This window comes from Pundamilia nyererei, unplaced genomic scaffold, assembly GCF_000239375.1.
Source record: "Pundamilia nyererei isolate P.nyererei 1_Seehausen unplaced genomic scaffold, PunNye1.0 scaffold00471, whole genome shotgun sequence".
In the NCBI taxonomy this organism is placed as follows: domain Eukaryota; kingdom Metazoa; phylum Chordata; class Actinopteri; order Cichliformes; family Cichlidae; genus Pundamilia; species Pundamilia nyererei.
This window is the reverse complement of record NW_005187872.1, coordinates 109,146-123,917: the sequence shown is the minus strand read 5'-3', so window position 1 is coordinate 123,917 and position 14,772 is coordinate 109,146. Positions and strand designations below refer to the sequence as shown.

At 44.6% G+C, this 14,772-nt stretch overlaps 1 protein-coding gene across 2 annotated transcripts; it reads left to right on the top strand.

Annotated features, from left to right (window-relative positions):
* Nucleotides 1-6,234: 6,234 nt before the first annotated feature.
* Nucleotides 6,235-11,906, top strand: rcor1 (REST corepressor 1). Of its 2 annotated transcripts, XM_005753852.2 has the most exons (13): nucleotides 6,235-6,842; nucleotides 6,924-6,983; nucleotides 7,592-7,672; nucleotides 8,061-8,113; nucleotides 8,711-8,872; nucleotides 9,335-9,453; nucleotides 9,527-9,605; nucleotides 9,697-9,747; nucleotides 9,846-9,992; nucleotides 10,249-10,326; nucleotides 10,649-10,706; nucleotides 10,922-11,169; nucleotides 11,423-11,906. In XM_005753852.2, exons 1-13 carry the CDS (start codon nucleotides 6,680-6,682, stop codon nucleotides 11,465-11,467), a joined length of 1,344 nt encoding a protein of 447 aa, XP_005753909.1. In that variant the 5' UTR covers nucleotides 6,235-6,679; the 3' UTR covers nucleotides 11,468-11,906. The 2 variants fall into 2 exon arrangements, with proteins under 2 accessions (XP_005753909.1, XP_005753910.1); XM_005753853.1 differs by lacking the exons at nucleotides 6,235-6,842; nucleotides 6,924-6,983 and adding an exon at nucleotides 6,990-7,386.
* The last annotated feature ends 2,866 nt before the right edge of the window (nucleotides 11,907-14,772 follow it).

Below are 14,772 nucleotides of genomic sequence, written 5' to 3'. Positions count from 1 at the left end.
GTGAATGGGTGAATGACTGAATGTAGTGTAAAGCGCTTTGGGGTCCTTAGGGACTAGAAAAGCGCTATACAAATGCAGGCCATTTACCATTACAGGACGAATTCCCAACTTTTGAGCCACGATCGCCCGGGAAGGCTAAACACTACATGAAACTCGAAAACAAGGAACAAGTGGCATTGACGTGCTGTGTGTTTCTGTTTCTTCCGGTTTGCGTTCACACACAAGGAGCAGACTCCAAACACAGCATCCCCAGGCCTTTTCCAATCTGCCGATTTGAATTATATCTCTTAGTCCTGTACTCTGCTCACCTTCACCCAACACATTACCTACCACACCAGAGACTTTGGGGGGCTCAGATCACAGCCTGGTTCATCTCGAGCCTGTGGGTAAACCAGAGATGGTCTGAGGGACTGCTTCAGCTCCACTGTCTGGGGAGATCTCTGTGCTCCTCATGGGAGGACACTGACAGCATCACAAACAACATTAAGTTCTGTGTGGACAACACTGCACCCTCTTGAAGGTATGGTGTTTCTCCAATAACAATCCCCGAATCAACCCTAAAATAAAGGAGAAGAAAGAACCATTACATCAAATAAGGTAGGAGCCGAGAGCTGAAGAAGGAAGATCAGGGATGGAGAAAACATCTGCAGGAAGAAGCGTGGCATCTGCTCCAGGCTCCTAAGGTGGTTGTGTTGTGTGGCATCATGGGATACATGTCTGGGGAAGGTGGGGAAAGTACCACGGTGCATCTACGGTGCACATAGCAGAGTCGCAGGTTCTTCCTCCCAGCAGCTGTTTTAACCATGAACTTTGTCAATGAGGGACAATAAAGGATATTTATAGTCTATTCTATTCAGTACTTCTCCACTGTGTGAGGCACAGCGACAGATCAGAGTATTCATATCATTTCCTTAAACGTCCTTCATATATTCCATTGATGTTAGTGCTGTGAAGAATCTCCTGCACGTTTCTGTTAGTTTGTGCATCAGCGAAACAATGCAAACTATTATCACTGAATCATTAAAAAAATAATTAAAAAGAATTTTGTAAAAAACATAAACCTCATTAATTCATGTTTATTCACAACAGAACATAATATCGAGCGTTGTTCCGTTCTGTCCGAGGGATGATTCTAGCTGCTCTTTGGTGCAGTTCAGTTGGCGATGTTCTGGCTTTGTAGAGGTCTTTCTTATAAAGCAACAAACTATTTCTCCAGGCTAAATGATGATCCTCTAAATTTGTGACACGTCATTTCCTCTCCAGCTTACGAGTCATCTGCTTTAGGCTACGTGTTTGAGAATTATACCACGGAGTCAGGTACTTCTGATTAGAGACCTTAGTTTTCACAGGAGCTACAGTATCCAGAGTCGTACGTAGTGAGGAGGTAAAATTATTAACAAGATGATCGACCTCTGTTGGAGTAGTGTTCAGATAGCTGTTCTGCTCTGTGTTGGTACAGGGCATTGAAGATGATAACAGTGGGTGGATTATATTCTTAAACTTCTCAATTGCCCCTCGGGGATAAATAAAGTCTTCGAATCTGAATTAGTTACAGCACTTTCAGAAAGACATCTACTGTGATGAAGTCTACTCCCCACTGCTGGGTAAATTATTGTAAATGTAAATTATCAGGAAATAATCACCTGTCCCATACAACACACTCTGATCTGGGCAACTAAGGGAACCAAACTGGAAAAATAAAGAACGGGAAGTTGGAAGCAGCACGGTGGCACGGTGGTTAGCACTGTTGCCGCACAGCAAGAAGGTCCTGAGTTCAATTCCAACATCAGGCCGGGGTCTTTCTGTGTGGAGTTTGCATGTTCTCCCCGTGTTTGCGTGGGTTCCCTCCGGGTACTCCGGCTTCCTCCCACCATCCAAAGACATGCAGCTTGTGGGGATAGGTTGTTTGGATAATCCAAATTGTCACTAGGTGTGAATGTGTGAATGAATGTGAGTGTGAATGGTTGTCTGTCCCTGTGTGTTGGCCCTGCGACAGACTGGTGACCTGTCGAGGGTGTACCCTGCCTCTCGCCCTATGACAGCTGGGATGGGCTCCAGCGCCCCCCGCGACCCTGAAAAGGATAAGCGGAAGCGAATGGATGGATGAGAAGTTTGAAATGTTTGAAGGTTGAAAGGGAAATGATTTTGTTTGAGTGCTAGAGCTCGAGGATTAACAGGAACACGTTTGCTTTTGACGAGATTAATCTTAAAGCCAGAGCAAAAAAAACTAAAAAAAAACCCGAACCTCTACAAAAGAGACACGATTGGTGGGATGCACATAGAAGGTCATGTGCATAAAGAAACAGCTAAACCACTTCCCACAACCTCATTCAACACTGTTCAACACAACAAAGAGATAATTCCACTCAACACAATCAAATGCTTTCTCTGGTTTTAGCGAAACAACTAATTCAGACAAGACAGCAGTGTGTGAACACTGAAAACCAGATGAAGCCCTTTAATGAAGCAGTTTTGTTCCTGTGAGAGAAGTCCAGGAAGAACCATCTCAAAATGAGCTGCTAACACTTTAGCCACGATTATATATAGCAGGTACAGGAAGTAGGGTCTTTTTTCACAAGTAGTAGTAGCATATTTGTCTTTGTTCAAGTCGGTTCAATTGTATTTATATAGCATCAAATGACAACAACATTTGTCTCAAGGTGCTTTATGCTGTAAGGTAAAATCCCTACACTGTAACATCTAACTGGTTCCCAGAACATAGTAAACTAAGGTTGGACAACTTATTCATTGCAAGTGCATAGTACTACAAATAACATGAATTTTCTGAGAGATATATTAATTGTTTACCCACTGAAGAAACTCTTCAAGTTCTACTAAATTAAGAAAACAATTGGTGCCAACTTTTTAAAATTTTGTTTACACACAAATTAAATGTGACTAAATCACATGTTTTTTCTTATATTTCCAGTACAAGACCTACTATAAACCCTATAAGTATGATTCAAAAAGAATAATTAACAACACTTCCTGAAGTTAGAATCAGCCCAACTTCTATTTGAAATGCAAAGAAGTATATGAGCCAACATACCAGACACTGTTCTGCTGAACAACAAACTATTCCCACTATAGTAGATCGTTACAATTAATTATATTAATTGTGTATTTGCTTGTTAAACAATTTTAAACTTTAATAATCTCACAATGAAACTTACTCGGGCGCAGACCAGCTGAATTCAGAAAGTCACGTTTGTTTACAATCACATTGGGCTCAAAGGTGAAAGTGTATGCAATGTATAGGGCTGGGATTTCCAGGGATGGAAGGGGAACGGCTCCAAAACACACTACACACATCGGCTCCTCACTCTCCACTTTCAAGTCCTCTTCGACACCTCACTGCCAGACTCAGGGAACGGGAACGGGTCCAGGAGGACAAGGAAACGCAGTTAGAACAGACTAGTACTTCACACTGGAACCAGAGGCGAACCAGGCTGTACTGACAAGAGTTACTCAACAATCCAACCAAGAAGTCCACTGAACCACCATGTTAAATAGTGGCTCAGGCAATCAGGCAGATCTGTGGCAGGTGGATGATTAAACCAGGTGCATGGGCCAAGGTTGTGGGTGGCTGATACTCTTCCTCATTGCTTTCGTTTTAGTCACCCACTGCTGTGCTTGGCCCTGGAGTGTCCTCAGGGAGAGAGGAAATTAGGACAGGAGGCTTAATGGAATGCCTCTGTCCTATCACCTCATCCATGAGGGCAAGGGTTACCCTAACCCAGCAGTGGGCTTCCCACTGACCCCCTCTCCTGAGTCTGGATACTTGCAATCCTAAAGGCAGAGGAAATAAAAAATGACAGCAGGCAAGTAAAAACACCACAACAACTCTTAGTAATTGCACATTTATCAACCTGTGTTCTTATGAATTATCTTCTTGATAACACGCATACATACTTTGTTTGTTTGTTTGTTTTTAAGTTGTCCCATTACTTTCTGGCCTGCAAGGGGTTGACTTTCCCCTTCTCCAGAATTTTCCTGTCACACACAAGTAAGATAAGAGTGGAAACCATGGCAACTATGTTAATCCCTAAATCCTATTTATTATAGAGCCGTTTAGGCTCTATAATAAATAGAGCTTTTCATTCTGATGATCTACAGAATAATTTGGGCAGCAAAGAAAATTTCACTGTCCAAAAACTTGCCGACTTCACAATAGACTGTGCAGTCAGTTTGTGGGATATTTGAATAAATGCAGAGCAAACTGTGGTTGTTTGTATTTACTTACACAAAATGAGATAAAAACAAAATAAAATGACCATTTCATCTGGTGCTATTGACATTTTCAGGCCATTTGTATTACCTCAGATGCCGTCTCTCAATCTAGTTCTTTGTTTTGTCTAAAAACAAAAACCAAATCAAAAATTTATGAACTAGTTAATCATTTCAGTTATACTTATATCCACACCTGGGTGACTAATTTGTATGTTTTATATATAAAACTCCAAAAGTAACATAAAGAGAATCCAAACACTCGAGTAAAGAGTGAGTTGTAAGCTACCTAACCCTAAGTACAGTATAGGTAAATGTACTTAGTTCAACCACGGAAAAGCAACATTTCCAGCTTACTACGTTTTTCCGATTTAAGACAAATCAAATAAATTGAGTTGAACAGCTTTTTGAATGAATAGTACTGGTAACTTACTTCAGTCTACTTAATATTTGTTAATTAAGCACAATATTAGATTTTACAGTGTACAATAATATTGAGAAAAACCCAACAATCATATGACCCCCTATGAGCAAGCACTTTGGTGACAGTGGGAAGGAAAAACTCCCTTTTAACAGGAAGAAACCTCCAACAGAACCAGGCTCAGGGAGGGGCGGGGCCATCTGCTGTGACCCAGCAGCGTACGTCTATTGCAGCATAACTAATGCTGGGCAGACACTGTGCGATTTTTTTCAGTCACGCGATTCAGCTCCTGCTCAAACTGTACGGTTGACTCGAAGGGGTTAGATGTTCATAGGTCACTTGTAGAATTTCTGTTATAACCTTCATTTTTATGGACGCACAGTGTGAGCACTCAGGTCGCATCAGAGCATCGGGTCGTATAGTGTGAGACCCTGCATCGTGACCTATTAACTTCTAACCCCTGCGAGTCAACCGTACAGTTTGAGCAGGAGCTGAATCGCGCGACTGAAAAAAATCGCACAGTGTCTGCCCAGCATAAGCCCAGCATTAGGGAGGATTCGGGGTCACCTGGTCCAGCCCTAACTATATGCTTTAGCAAAAAAGAAAGTTTGAAGCCTAATCTTAAAAGTAGAGATAGTGTCTGTCTCCTGATTCCAAACTGGAAGCTGGTTCCACAGAAGAGGGGCCTGGAGACGGGTTAATGTAGGAGGCAGGGAACCATGTTCCAGAGAGGAGGCAGTTATTATTAAATATTTAAAATAAATAAATAAATAATATAAACTCAATAGGAAACCCATCAGGGCCTGGAGCCTCATGACTTTGCATGGATTTAATTCAAAGGAAAATGTGCTCTAGACTGAGAGGTGCATCAAGCCTATGAAGGAATATGAAGATTTTGAAGGAAAGTCATTCTGACAATGATTTAGACTGATAAAGAGAAGAGTAAACATTTCTACAAATATTTTAATAGCTACTGGTTTAAAAACGAGATTGCCAGAGGAATCAATACTTTGAAGGTTTCAGTTGGTGTGCTAAAAGCCTGCTTGGTTTCTCACCATAATCACAATAATAAACGGCACAGGAAGGCGATATCAGACCATCGAGCAGCTCTGACTGAAGGTTTTATCGTTGTTTCATTGACCTCTCTGATGGCTTTTTGACATTTCTTGAATCAACATCGTGAATTTGAGTTTAAAATTAACTGAGTTTGTTTTTGTGTCACGATGAACCGAGAAAGAAAGGATTCCCACCTAGATAAACTTTGACAGATTCCCGTGATACTGAATAAGAAACTGAACTGTTACGGATTTTAAAAAAATCAATTGGATTAAAGCAGTGAAGGGATTAAATTGACGATCCGAAAGATCAAGTGGATTGAATCTCCGTGGTAACGTTTAATTATCCCACGGGATATTATTGATCAATCTGTGATTTGCTGTGAATGTTTAATTTAAACATCTGACTGATTGCAGGGTGCTTGCGGAAATCGACCGCGATCATTAAAAACTGATCAATACTGCCCAGAGTACTGCTCGGTGATCTTTCGGTTATGGGTCAGCTGTGCAGAATATTGATCAGTGATCAGGGCTGTTCCGGATGTCCTGTGATGGCAGCTCTCTCTCTCTCTCTTTCTCACACACACACACACACACACACCGAGCCGCCTGCACGCGCCTCTCTGATCGCTCTCGTTGGTTTGTATCAGCTGATCGGAGCGGGTTCGGCTCTGGGTCCGGCTCCGGGTCGGGATCCCTGTACGGTTCCGATCTAATCCGGCTTCGTCTGGTTTGGGCTCTTTGTTCCGGAACTTTTCGGACTCTTCGGTGAGCTGTTAGCCGTTAGCCTCTCCTAGCTGCAGCGGATCGATTCTTTCCTCGGAACCTTCCACAGCACAGTTCCTGTTTCAACCCGAACCGTTCCCCGGCTGCCCGGCCCGGACTCTCGCTCTGCTCCGGGCCGACAGGCGGCTCGGTTCGGTTAGTGGAGCGGCTGAGCTAACAAGCTAACAGTTAGCCTGAGCTAGCTGCTAGTATGCCCGCGATGCTGGAGAGGAACCCAGAGGCTTCGGGCAAGAGGAGAGGCCGAGCCCCGGGAGGAGGGCCCGTCGGCGGAAAGAGTCTGTCCGGTAATGGACCCAGTACCAACAGCTGCTGGGAAGAAGGAAGTTCAGGCTCGAGCAGCGACGACGAGCATGGTGGGTAGCCTCGATCATCGCCGCCGCTGCTGAGACTAATCTGAGTACTGTACTGAGTACTGTGTGTGTGTGTGCGCGCAGGTGGAGGAGGGATGCGGGTCGGACCGCAGTACCAGGCCGTGGTTCCCGACTTTGACCCGGGTAAGATTGCGGCTGGCTCGGGAGCCTCGCAGCGGAGTAGTAGCCTCGAACAATACCAGCTGTAAAGTTCGCGGCGCTGGTTCCGGTCCCCGCGTGCCGGTTCCACCTCCACATGTGTGTCCGGCTCTGGTTCTGGGTTCGTTTGTGTTTCAGGAGCTTTTGTTTCCTTAGCAGAAGCAGCTCGATGCTCCTCCTCACAGTCAGAACATTCAACTTTAGTCACAAACTTCACACACCGACAATATTCAATAATCAGATAACAGTCATCAATAATCGCTGCAGAATCTGACCAGATTCCTGAAAACTGGTCACAGTAACAGCTCTGAGTTAAACTTCATGTTGATCCTCACAGTGATGCTGAGTCTGAACCCTTCTTCACACAACCACCTGAAAAGTCGTACAGGTGAGCAGCTCTGCCTGCACAGGTGTGGCTGGTGGCTCTGAAGGAGCTGCTCCATTTTCAAAGTTAGTTTATTGATAAACTTCTGATCAGCTCCAGCGTTCTACCAGCACCGTTACAGCATGAATCCCTCATCGAGTTATTGAATGTGATGTAAGAACCATTCTAATTAATTAATAATCTCATTAACGTGTGTGTGTGATTCCAGATGTAGCCCGGGCGGCTCATCTCCGGGAGAACCTGGGGATGTTGGTTTGGATCCCCAACAGCTGCCTGAATCAAACGCAGTGTAAGAAATGGCTCATTGACCTGAGAACATTGATTTGATTTGATTTTATTGATTAGCATTCAAATTCAAATCTCAGTGAAAACAGTGAAAAAAACCCAAAAAACAAACAAACAAAAAAACAGTGAAAACAGAACAAAAATCTACCATAAAGAAAGAAAGCATGAGACAAGGCTAATCAAAAGGTATTGGCTGAAGCATTTGCTTATTACGCCAACCCTTTTCACAAAATATCTTTTTGTATGCAGCTCCTGTACACAAGGGCTTGAAGAAAATAATAAAACAAAGCAAAAACCAAACAAACAAACAACAAAGAACATGGTGCACTGATGAGAGTCTGATGGCGTTTTGTGGGTGTTTTTTTTTTTTTTTTTTTTTTTCTCTGTTGCAGTGGACGAGTACATCGCCATCGCCAAAGAGAAGCATGGCTACAACATGGAGCAGGTAATTGTTCACAACTTGGTCACTTTTTTTATTTTAATTCCTCTTGTGCCGCCATATTTAGACGTTGGTTCACGCTGCCATCCTCAGTCAGTAACAGGTGTACTTATGAACACAGTGTTATTTTGGAGGTTCAGTCGCTGCTAATCATGTGGTGCTGCCCCTTTCTCTCTCCTCTTTGGCTACCTGCTCCTTCTCCACGTTGGACTGCAGTTGGTGAGGGGCTTGGAGAAAAAAACGTATAAATTACATCTTTAACAGGGCGCCTGCTTTAGCAGCGAACATGTGACTATCTGAGCATGTGCACAAACCGAGTGTCGGATCTGCTTTTCTTTGTTAATTCAAAGTGCTCTGCAGAACTTTGCTTCACTTTTAGGATGGTAAAATAAAGTTCAAGTTCTCTCAGGAATATCAGACAGGTGGACCTGAAGTTCCTGTGTTTTTAAACTCACTGCCTTCACGCCACTATCACATGTTCAGCTGTTAGAGGGCCTGAACACACAGGAAGTGCTCAGCGTTTGCAGGGACCGTATAGATCATCACACCAAATGTCCTTCAGTATTTACAATGTCCACATTTTACCTGTCTCACCTGTCACAGGCACTGGGCATGCTCTTCTGGCACAAACACAACATCGAGAAGTCTCTAGCCGACCTGCCAAACTTCACTCCGTTCCCCGATGAGTGGACGGTGGAGGACCGCGTGTTGTTCGAGCAGGCCTTCAGCTTCCACGGGAAGAGCTTCCACCGCATTCAGCAGATGGTACCAGTGCTCCCAGTCCTAGTCTCTCTCTGTGACCAGTGCTCCCAGTCATTTTCCCCCCTTTGACCAGTGCTCCCAGTCCTAGTCTCTCTCTGTGACCAGTGCTCCCAGTCATTTTCCCCCCTTTGACCAGTGCTCCCAGTCGTAGTCTCTCTCTGTGACCAGTGCTCCCAGTCATTTTCCCCCCTTTGACCAGTGCTCCCAGTCGTAGTCTCTCTCTGCTCCCAGTGCTCCCAGTCATTTTCCCCCCTTTGACCAGTGCTCCCAGTCGTAGTCTCTCTCTGTGACCAGTGCTCCCAGTCATTTTCCCCACTTTGACCAGTGCTCGCAGTCGTAGTCTCCCTCTGTGACCAGTGCTCGCAGTCGTAGTCTCCCTCTGTGACCAGTGCTCCCAGTCGTAGTCTCCCTCTGTGACCAGTGCTCCCAGTTTGACCAGTAGCTCCTTGTTGTGTCTGTCTGTAGTTACCTGATAAGTCGATGCCCAGCCTGGTTCGGTTTTATTACTCTTGGAAGAAGAGTCGCAGTAAAACCAGCCTGATGGACCGCCAGACTCGGAAACACAAACGAGAGCGAGACGACAGGTGAGCAGATACCTGCGCAGGTGTGGGTGCTACCCGATTGGCCGATGAGTGTAAATATAAATGTCTGTTTCAGTGACGATGAAGTCGAGGACGGTAATGTAAATCCTCCGAGTGACTCTGAGTTGGACGTAAATAAAGAAGACAAGAAGGAGGTACAAAGTTCAGTGTTTACTTGTTTGTTTGTTTGTTTGCTTGTTTGTTTACCTGTTTGTTGCTGTTGTTTACCCGTGTGACTCTTTTCAGGTGAGCTCAGGTTCAGAGAGGTCAGAGGTGAAACCAGTTTCTGGTCTGAAGGTAAGAACACCTTAGCAACCCTCAGACTGTAGCCTGTATGTTCGTACCTGTCTGTTAGATGGGTGACGGCGGCTGCCTCTCTCTCTGTTCACCTGCAGACAGGTGGGAAGGCGTCCCAGCGGATGAAGAAGCGCCCCCCCAGAGGGATGTTTCTGAACCATCAGGACGTTGTTTCTCTGTCGTCCTCAACGCCTCAGGGACTCATCAGACAGCTCGACTCGCAGCTCGTCTCCATCAAGAGACAGGTGAGTCCATGGTCACAGAAACGCTAGAACGGGGAGGTGCAACCATCGCCAGAAATCTACAGAGGGACTGAAAATAGTCAGAGGGCTGGTCAGGTAATGGCGTTTATCGCCAATACAAACAAACCTAACCTAAACAAAAGGTCACCTGTACGAGCTGCAACAGGTAAACGGCTTCACGCCTGATCATCTACACAGCGTGGATACCTGCACTCACCTTGATCACATTCCTGTTTCTGAGCCTCAGTCTCTGTTTCAGATTCAGACCATCAAACAGACCAACAGCGTGCTGAAGGAGAAACTCAGCTCGGGGCTGGACGAGTTCAGGCTGCCCGAGGTAACCGCGACAACGCGATAACACAGCAACATGCCAGCGCAATACAGCAACGCAGCACAGTAACACATAACCGCAATATAGAAATACACAAATGCAGTTCAAAAACACACAAATGCAGTACAGCACAGTGAGTGTATCCTCACTGATTTTTCTCTGTGATTTCGACGATCGATTCAGATCACTTTATTCAAACTAATAAAGTCACTGAGCGCGCTCACTGAGCATCGAAATCACAGAGAAAAATCAGTGAGGATACACTCACAAAGAGCGCGCTCTTTCAGTTGCTGGTGTTCCTGGATGCTAATGTTTCTTTATGTTTCAGGTGAACCAGAAGTTCAATAACCGTTGGACCACAGAGGAGCAGCTGCTCGCCGTCCAAGGTAACACCTGAAACAAGTCACCTGACAGATGTTCTCATCTTTTTAAAGCATCTGTTTATCAGCGTCAGGGTTGATTGATCAGACATGTAAAATCATAACTGGATAACCTATCAAGGTGCGGACATGTGAACTCCAGCCTTCTATGAAGGCTGCTGTCAGACTTCTCAGTCAGTGATTGGTCGATGACTGTCTCCCTCCCGTCCAATCCTACACAGCCATCAGGAAGTATGGGCGGGACTTCCAAGCCATCTCAGATGTGATTGGTAACAAGTCGGTGGTGCAGGTGAAGAACTTCCTAGTAAACTACAGACGCAGGTTTAACCTGGACGAGGTGCTGCAGGAGTGGGAGGCGGAGCACGGCATGGAGGTGGGGGCAGGAGCGAGCGAGGACGACAGGATGGAGGAGAAGATGGAGGTGTGTCCCACTGAGGAGGATGAGGTCACCGCCAAGCAGACCAAGGAGGTGAGGACACAAATCCCAGCATGCTTGGCAGCACACATACCTGTCTGGGTCATGTGACCTCCGTTTTTTACGGTTCCCGTGTCGGCTCATGCTACTCATGTGACTGATTTTGGTCTCAGTGGATGTGATGATTTTAGAGGCATTAAGGAAGTTGTACTAATGACACTGCATGACTCAAATTACATACACCTGGCCACATCTGCACTCACCTGCTCAGGTGGGACAGTCTCACTGTGTTTTTCTTCTCCTACAGGATTCGTCCTCTCCACTGAATGCCAACAAGCCTTTGGCCTCCTGAGACCTTCTGGCCCTTCCTCTTTAGATTCAGGGCTCTGCCCCTCCAGTTTCAGGCCCCGCCCCACAGGCTTTATAATGTAATTTTTTTTATTGTATAATGTGTTTCTCTTTAATTTTCTCCGTTTTTAGATCAGGTGTGGGGTTTGTTTTATTAACCTGTCATTTACTGCTCGCTCTGGACCAATCAGACCCGTCAGTCCAAATGGGCGGAGCTTTTGTTCCTTATTTTCTGCTTTTCATGCTTTTTTTGGGTTGTTTTTTGTTTTTATTACTTCCTGTTTGGTGTGTTGGGGATAGGGTGTCAGACTGAAGCAGCCATGTTGGATGACCTTGTTCAGGAAGGAGGTGTGTCCTAACCTGATGGCATCTTTTTTGGGTTTTTTTTTTCTATTATTTTAGGACTTTTTAGAAAGACAATAAAACCAAAGTTGATCAGTAAAGTAATTTGTATGTTTTCTTCTTTGAGACCAAACTGAGTCCTCAGGTGATTTAAGAGAAGTGGCGCCCCCTGCTGTCTGTGTTTGTGTGCTACAGAGACAGACTGACCAGCTGTGTCTACTGATGGAAAATGAGCCAAATAGAAACGAGTCACCATAATAAGTCACAGCAGTCTCCTCAGACAGTGGAAACACTGAGGTTTCTTTTCATTATTATTGTAACAGCAGATCATAAAACATCTCAGGACGCAGAGTTAATTTTCATTAATCTGCAGCATCATAAATGAGTTTTCTAAAATAATCTCAGGATTTAAATCAGCGCGTGTGCCTGAGCCAGTCTGATCTGCAGCTCAGTGGGGCAGACACAAACTCTATTTATCTGTAAATTAAATCAGAAACTACACTTTAATCATTTTCCTTTTCTTGGTTCAGGCTGCTGCTCTTAAAGCTCACATGGAAATTAAAATAAACACTGCAGCTTTTGTACTGCGTTGCTGTATTGCGGTTATGTGTTACTGTACTCACACTTTGCAAAACTCTGTGATGGGCCAGTTCTGGTCCCCGGGCCTTGTGTTCAATGTTCCCTCTAAGCGGCGCGTGTGTGCAATTGCGCACTGCTGGCACGGTCTCTGCGCACAGAAAATCTGTGTTGCGCACAAAAAAATTAATCTAACCTGAATTGAAATTAAAATTAATACGTTCACAATTCTGTTCTTCAGTGTGAGTCAGTGAGTGTCTGGCTGCTCCCGTATGGGATCAGAACGATGCCACCTTATCCCATAGTCCAGCCAATGATGCGATTCACATTCGTATACGCAGCTAATCAGCGTCGTTGACAGGCTATGACAGCGTCCTTATGTGCCGACACCGGTGTTTTAGCGAGCAAAGCGGCTGATGTGGAGTGAAGCCACGTTAATGACAACGTGCACAACCATTGGAGATGTGAGCTGGACAGACGGAACAATTGACAGAAAAGTGTGGACTTTGTACCAGTTTTTAAATTGTGTTGATCGGCCACGTAAAACCAGAGTTATGATAAAAATATCTGCAATGTTTGGTTTTCCTCCTGAATACTGTCGTTGTTTATATTTACTGCGGGAGGAAACGGTAAAAATGGCGTTTTTATAAAAATTGCGACGTTGAGCACAAATCTTGTGTAGTTAGTGTGTAGTGTAGTCAATAGTTTTGTTGTGTGTGTCAGAACAATGAGGCGACTGCTGAGTGTTACAGGTGTTACAGCAGTGATACATCTGCTGTTGTCAGGCCTGCAGGTATCAGGCTGTTGTTCTCCTTCATCCCATAGTGGACAGAAATTATTTTTTGGAGTGGCACAAATAATTTGTGTGGCATCAGATTTGATGCAGAACAGCTGATTGTTCTGTAAATCATTTGAAATGTTTATTTAAAAAAGCGCCTTGGCTGCATTTTTAGGTAAACAGCTGCAAAAAACTTTGTTTGCATAACTCAGTTACTTTTTTGAAGAAGTAACTACAGTGGCTTGCAAAAGTATTCGTCCCCCTTGAACTTTCCCACATTTTGTCACATTACAGCCAAAATCAATGTTATTGGAATTCCACGTGAAAGACCAACACAAAGTGGTGTACACGTGAGAAGTGGAACGAAAATCATACATGATTCCAAACATTTTTTACAAATAAATAACTGCAAAGTGGAGTGTGCGTAATTATTCAGCCCCCTGAGTCAATACTTTGTAGAACCACCTTTTGCTGCAGTTACAGCTGCCAGTCTTTTAGGGTCTGTCTCTACCAGCTTTGCACATCTACAGACTGAAATCTTTGTTCATTCTTCTTTGCAAAAACAGCTCCAGCTCAGTCAGATTAGATGGGCAGTGTTTGTGAACAGCAGTTTTCAGATCTTGCCACAGATTTTCGATTGGATTTAGATCTGGACTTTGACTGGGCCAGTCTAACACATGGATATGTTTTGTTTTGAACCATTCCATTGTTTCCCTGGCTTTATGTTTAGGGTCGTTGTCCTGCTGGAAGGTGAACTCTGTCCCAGTCTCAAGTCTTTTGCAGACTCCAAGAGGTTTTCTTCCAAGACTGCCCTGTATTTGGCTCCATCCATCTTCCCATCAACTCTGACCAACTTCCCTGTCCCTGCTGAAGAGAAGCGCCCCCAGAGCATGATGCTGCCACCACCATATCTGACAGTGGTGATGGTGTGTTCAGAGTCATGTGCAGTGTTAGTTTTCTGCCACACATAGCGTTTTGCATTTTGGCCAAAAAGTTCCATTTTGGTCTCATCTGACCAGAGCAGCTTCTTCCACATATTTGCTGTGTCCCCCACATGGCTTGTGGCAAACTGCAAATGAGACTTCTTATGGTTTGCCGTTAACAGTAGGGCTGCCACGATTAGTCGACTAGTCATGATTACGTCGACTATCAAAATCGTCGACGACTGATTTAACAGTCGACATGTCGTTTGAAGCTTTGTAAGATCCCAAAAGACGCAGGAATAAGCAGTAGGTTTTAAGAGTGTAATAACGGACTGAAACAGAAGATGGTAGCACTGCATGTACAAGGATGCCAGCTGCCATTAAACCCCGAAGAAGAAGAAGAAGAAGCTGTGTCCCAGAATTCATAGCGCGGCCCTGCTCAGTTTCCAACAATGGCGGCAGCTAGTTAGTTTTAATATTACTCTTATTATTCTTTCTGGGTCACAAAATAAACGTTTAACATATGTTCAGGGAATGTAGCTGTGTAAACCTCAAATACCTGCTCAGTTTATCAGGACACCACATATTTTCAAAAGCGCTCCGACCTTTTCAGAGACGTCTGTTACCCACTAGCTTGATAGCGAGCCGGGGCAAGGCTCACTAGAGCCGTGAGAACACCGGACTCCCGGC